Source organism: Habropoda laboriosa, unplaced genomic scaffold (assembly GCF_001263275.1).
Source record: "Habropoda laboriosa isolate 0110345459 unplaced genomic scaffold, ASM126327v1 scaffold54, whole genome shotgun sequence".
NCBI lineage: Eukaryota > Metazoa > Arthropoda > Insecta > Hymenoptera > Apidae > Habropoda > Habropoda laboriosa.
Genome location: NW_017100156.1, coordinates 80,864 through 86,071, shown reverse-complemented (window position 1 = coordinate 86,071; position 5,208 = coordinate 80,864). Strand labels below are relative to the sequence as shown.

Below are 5,208 nucleotides of genomic sequence, written 5' to 3'. Positions count from 1 at the left end.
TTAATATTTTATTCAAAATCTCGACATAATTAATAATTGATGTTCAATTATTCATTCTTTAATTCTTTAATACTTCAGGAAAAATTCATCTTTACCGTTGCACCCTGCATATCACAGGACACTTTTCAAAATTCGTGTTACAGTAACTGCAACAATTCAGTAACAATTACAATACCTGCAACACTTTCTCGCGGGGTCAATTATTAGCATTTCTCCTTTGCAATGCGGCAGCGAGATCCTGTCTGAGGGCTGCTTGTTGTCTTTGATCAGCTAGTGATTGAACAGACCTTAGACCATTTACAATATCTTTTGTCTTTCCGAAATATATCTCATTTAAAGTATTTCGGATTTTGTTTTCCATATCTTCAACCATACGGCCAATATTAGCAATATGTGGAGAGCTCTCACTTATTTGGGCATCTTGTTCAACCTAGAAGCCAAATTTTATTAAATTAAATTACATTTAAAGAATGACTTGATTTTGAATCAATTTTAATTTTAATACAAAGGATAATTGCAAACAAACCTGTCTAGTAAGGCTTCCACCTAGATTCATTGTCCCAGATCCATGTTTATTAGTTTGTAACCAAAGCATTGCAGTTGAAGTTAATTTGTAATGTGCAGATCTTCCATTTGGTCTTTCTTGAACTTCCACTACATGAATTGAATCCCAACAACCCTTAATTTTTTTTGAGCCATCACCTGCTTTCTTAATCAGTATTACTGCTGCAAAACCATGATCCAAATCCCATAGATAAACAGAAGAAACTCCACCTTCAAAGTAGAGTTCCCTATACTGATCAAATGCATGATTTGCATCTATCTCTAATTTTCTAAGTCTTTCAGAAGGCATTGAGCCATCTTCTAGTGGTGGATCATATGTATTACTCCAAGGAGATCTACACAAATATTTTTTTTACAATTTAAAGTGTCTTAATTGTAATATTTATTTTATATTATACTAATACTATAGCCCAACTGATTCATATTAGTACAATGAAATAATAACATAGTGTTATGAGGAATATAGATAGAAATTTTGTTAGAATTAATTACCTATAGGAATCTCCATCTCTGTTATAGTCACAAAGTAAATAATCTTTCCCAGATTCTTTATCTTTTGCAATTTTTAAAGGCTGATCAACAGAAGATAAAAGATCTTCACAAAGAGATGGCACTAAATCTATTAAATCACTTAAATTTTTTTCAATCTGCTGAGGTGGCAGTCTTCTCATCAAATCCAATGCACAATCCATTTGCCGCTCCGTCTTTGAAATTAATGTACATAAAAGTAAATTCAGTTTAATTTTTAATATTCTATAACTGTGTGAATTATCTTCACATAATATCAATCATATTTCTAATAAACATTAATTTCATATGTTTAAAATCTTACAATGTTAATCTAACTCGATATGAATTCATTTATAAATATGAACTTTCACTAATTTCGATTCATTGTCGTTGAAAGGCAAGAGACGTTAAAGAATATTAATTTTAATTTGTCAGTACGGAAACTGCATAATTCAAACACTTCCGTATGCATTTAAAAAAAATTATAGACGCTAGAAAATATGGAGAAATAAATAAACGAATTTGTTTTTTCAACTTTTTAAAAATGATGGAATAATCAAAATTATATGTATGTCAGTGGGTGGCGCCATTTTGACGTTTATTTCATTTGAGGTTAAGTGAAAATTTTTACAAGGTATTATCTTTAAAAATTGAAAACTTTTTCAATAAACGCTGTTAAAAAATTCTTTTGTAAATAAAAGTTTTCACAAAATTAAATCTTCCTGTACTGAATATTACTTATTAACAATTTCAACACTGATTACTATTAATATCATTAACAAAGAAACATAACGTTACAACTATCGATTAGGAACATTAAACTCACCATTTTAAATGATTGAAAAATTTTGTGAATGTCAATCAGAGCATCAATCAATAAAAATTACAAAATCAATGAAAAATTTATCGAAACTGTTTACTCTCTGACCCGCATTCAGTCACCAAAAACGAATATTCAAGGGGCGTGTCAAGACTAGTGCTGATTGGCTATTTGGTAATACAATGCTATCAACTTAATATAAATGAAAATTAGACAATAAATTAATAGTACAATGGTAGTTAATGGTTACTTGTTACAGAGCAATCGAAGAATAACTTTGAATTTAAACACAATACACCTGCCCATTTTGAAAGTTTATATTGAAGAAAACTCTCTACATAGAATTAACAGATGTTCCTATACGTAGTACATTCAAACATTCAGAATAAAAATTTCTTTAATACTTTATTTGAAATATTAAGTAAACCTTCAATAAATATTATTTTTGGCATAATTTCTAATTATTAGAAAATGAAGTGTAAATTCAAATTTATATGATTTTCAGCAAATATGTTTTGTACATTGAGTCTCATCTATTTTTGCCAAAACCCTAGAACTAATGCAAACGCACAGTGGCGGTGGTTGTATATGAAATGGTATGGTACCCCATTCGTCATCATACTCATCGTACGTCATTTCACATAGAACCCTCGCCGTTGTGCATTTATGTTGGTTCTAGGATTTTGGCAAAGATCGATAAGATTTAGTGTATGAACATTATTTTTACTACACTTCTTAAACGGTATAGGGATTTTATTTTTTTCTAAATAAAATTTCTTTGATAAAGAGAAATCATGATGGAGGAGCACTTTTTGGACAAAATTAACAAATCTTAAATATTTTTAATTACAGTCAAAAATTTTTAAGCTTCATAAGCAATTTTTTAAAATGTTTCATAGATAACTAAGAGTAAGCAAGGGTAGAAGTAGTGTAATGAGTTAGACAAGGAAAGATATAGGGATAGATAAGGACAAAAAATTTAAAAAGTAAAACTAACGCCATCTAGTATTTAATGACGTGAACTACGATTTTTTAATAGGAACACAGGATGTGAACAGAGGTATTAGACAAGGGACGCACTAGTGTGCGAGAAGGATAGAGAGAAACGCTTCCTATTGGTCCGCGGGCGGCATAGCTCTGCCTCCCATGCGCTGTACCAAGTCGATCAGGGAAAAATAATTAATAACTCATTAATTAAGATGAATATGTGAACTTTTAGAATTGAAAAATGTAGTATGGACCTACAACAACTTTCACATATAGATTTCAATGCAATAAATCCTTCCATTAATTAGTTATTAACAATTTTAGTACGGAATGTCGGCAGCAATATCGCACACTCTTCTGGTTTTTCATTAATTTCGTAACTTTGTAGAAACAATTTATGCACTTTCATACATTGATTCGAAAGGCTATTCCTTTAACTAGTTTCTCGTTAAATTTTCATTAACATGTCCTTTGTAGTTTACGAGTTATTAAATATTATTTGGGTGAGTACTACACTCGTAGCATTTAAACGTATAGGACTTCCGTCATTTTCACGAATATGAGTGACTGATTGTGCACTTTCAAGCATGGAGAATATAGTATGGACCTTCGTCTACATTCTACAATAGTTTTTAATTGCGTACGTGATGTACTTTATTAATTATTAGCGATTGTTTGTAAGAGTTGGCTATACTCGAAGACGATGAGTAGGCGACACTCCCATATAATGTTTAATAACTTTTAAACTACAAGGGGTATGTTAATAAAAATTATATATGAATGTAGCTAAAGGAGTTGCCTTTCAGACGCGTATAGCTAGTTGTATGAGAATTCAGTAGAAAGTTACGAAATTATTGAAAAAACGTAAAGATACATGACGGTATGCGGTATCGTTCCCGATATCACGTACTAAAATTGTTAATAACTAATTAATGAAAGGATTTATTGCATTGAAATCTATATGTGAAAGTTGCTATAGGTCAATACTACATTCTTCAATTCTAAAAGTTCACATATTCATCCTAATTAATGAGTTATTAATGATTTTTCCCTGATGGACTTGATACACTGCGTGGGAGACATAGCTATGCCGCCCGCGGACCAATAGGAAACGGTTTCTCTCTGTCCTTCTCGCACAGTAGTGCGTTCCTTGTCTAATACCTCTGTTTATATTCTGTATTTCTAGTAACGAATTGTTAGTTCGTGCGGCCAAACACGAGATGGCGCTAGTTTTACTTTTGAAATTTTCTGTCTTTGTTTATCCCTATATCTTTCCTTGTCTAACTTATTTCTCTAGTGCTATCCTTACCTACTGCTATTCATTTCCTTGTTTCTATTCGCTATTACAATCCTCGTCATCTCTATTATATTTAATTAATGCTTACAACACAAATAAATACTTATAATACTTATAATAAAGAAAAATTAATGTTCTTTTCTTGTGAAGTAGAGATGGTATTCTCAGGCCACAACAGGAATCTAGGAAAGGACTTCAACATCAGGAAAAATGAAGAAACACAATTATTTATAAAAAAATCGATTATTTATTGTAAGATAACATTCTTTAAATAATATTTCATTATAAAATTAAATTAACTAAGCTCGGATATCATTAGAAATGTGTAATAATCGAAAAAATTGAAAAGCTTGAAAATCGCGCGAAAATAGCGTGGAGAATGTAGATTAAATACAATTTTTTCTATTTAAAGAAGTATGTTAATATTATTATAATATTAATTAACATCAATTGATTTTTATCATATTAGTATATTTGTATAACTTATTAGAAAGAATAATGAAATTTATATTTATTTTTGACAGTAACATTTTAGTAAAATGTAGAAGTATTTATAGAAATTTCTATTTAAACTGGAATGATAGTTTATTATCTGGTAAATAATGGTGTATATCTAGTAATATTGGATTTTATTTAGCCACTTAACTAAAAAATCAAATATGCCAGTCATTCGCATTTACATACTTATATAATTTTTATTTAAAATTTAATGTCTATATTCGTTGATCTTTGCAACTGACATTCATTTACCAAGGACAAAAAAGTGTTGTCCTTTGACCAATCAGCTTCCTGTAATTTGTCTCTATCTACGCCCGTATGAGACTACATTATTTTCTTGGCAACTTTATTCTTATATAGTTACCATCTCTCGGCACTTCCCGGATAAGAGTTGGTTTTCCCAAAATTGTGGAAATGGTTTAAGTTGGGTAAGTCATATTATAACAGTTTTTAAATCATTTCAAATGTTATTATTTTTAAATTAAAAGTTACAATGTAAATTTTTATTGATTACATTTAGTTCTTTATAACT

The 5,208-nt window shown here is 29.9% G+C and overlaps 2 protein-coding genes across 3 annotated transcripts in view; one reads left to right on the top strand and one right to left on the bottom strand.

The window, feature by feature from the left end:
* Window positions 1-193: 193 nt before the first annotated feature.
* Window positions 194-1,934, bottom strand: LOC108576908 (F-actin-capping protein subunit beta). 2 transcript variants are annotated; one of them, XM_017939984.1, is made up of 4 exons: window positions 1,901-1,934; window positions 1,057-1,268; window positions 527-899; window positions 194-430 (listed from the first exon to the last, which is right to left on the bottom strand). In XM_017939984.1, the coding sequence occupies exons 1-4, from the start codon at window positions 1,901-1,903 to the stop codon at window positions 197-199; spliced, it is 822 nt and encodes a 273-aa protein (XP_017795473.1). In that variant the 5' UTR covers window positions 1,904-1,934; the 3' UTR covers window positions 194-196. The 2 variants fall into 2 exon arrangements, with proteins under 2 accessions (XP_017795473.1, XP_017795482.1); XM_017939993.1 differs by lacking the exon at window positions 1,901-1,934 and adding an exon at window positions 1,397-1,473.
* A 1,411-nt stretch (window positions 1,935-3,345) lies between these two features.
* Window positions 3,346-5,208, top strand: part of LOC108576412 (1-acyl-sn-glycerol-3-phosphate acyltransferase gamma-like) — a 4,485-nt gene continuing 2,622 nt past the window's right edge. The window contains exon 1 of the mRNA XM_017939406.1: window positions 3,346-3,384. Within this exon, the coding sequence (XP_017794895.1) occupies window positions 3,346-3,384 (39 nt within the window). The remainder of the gene's footprint in view (window positions 3,385-5,208) is intronic.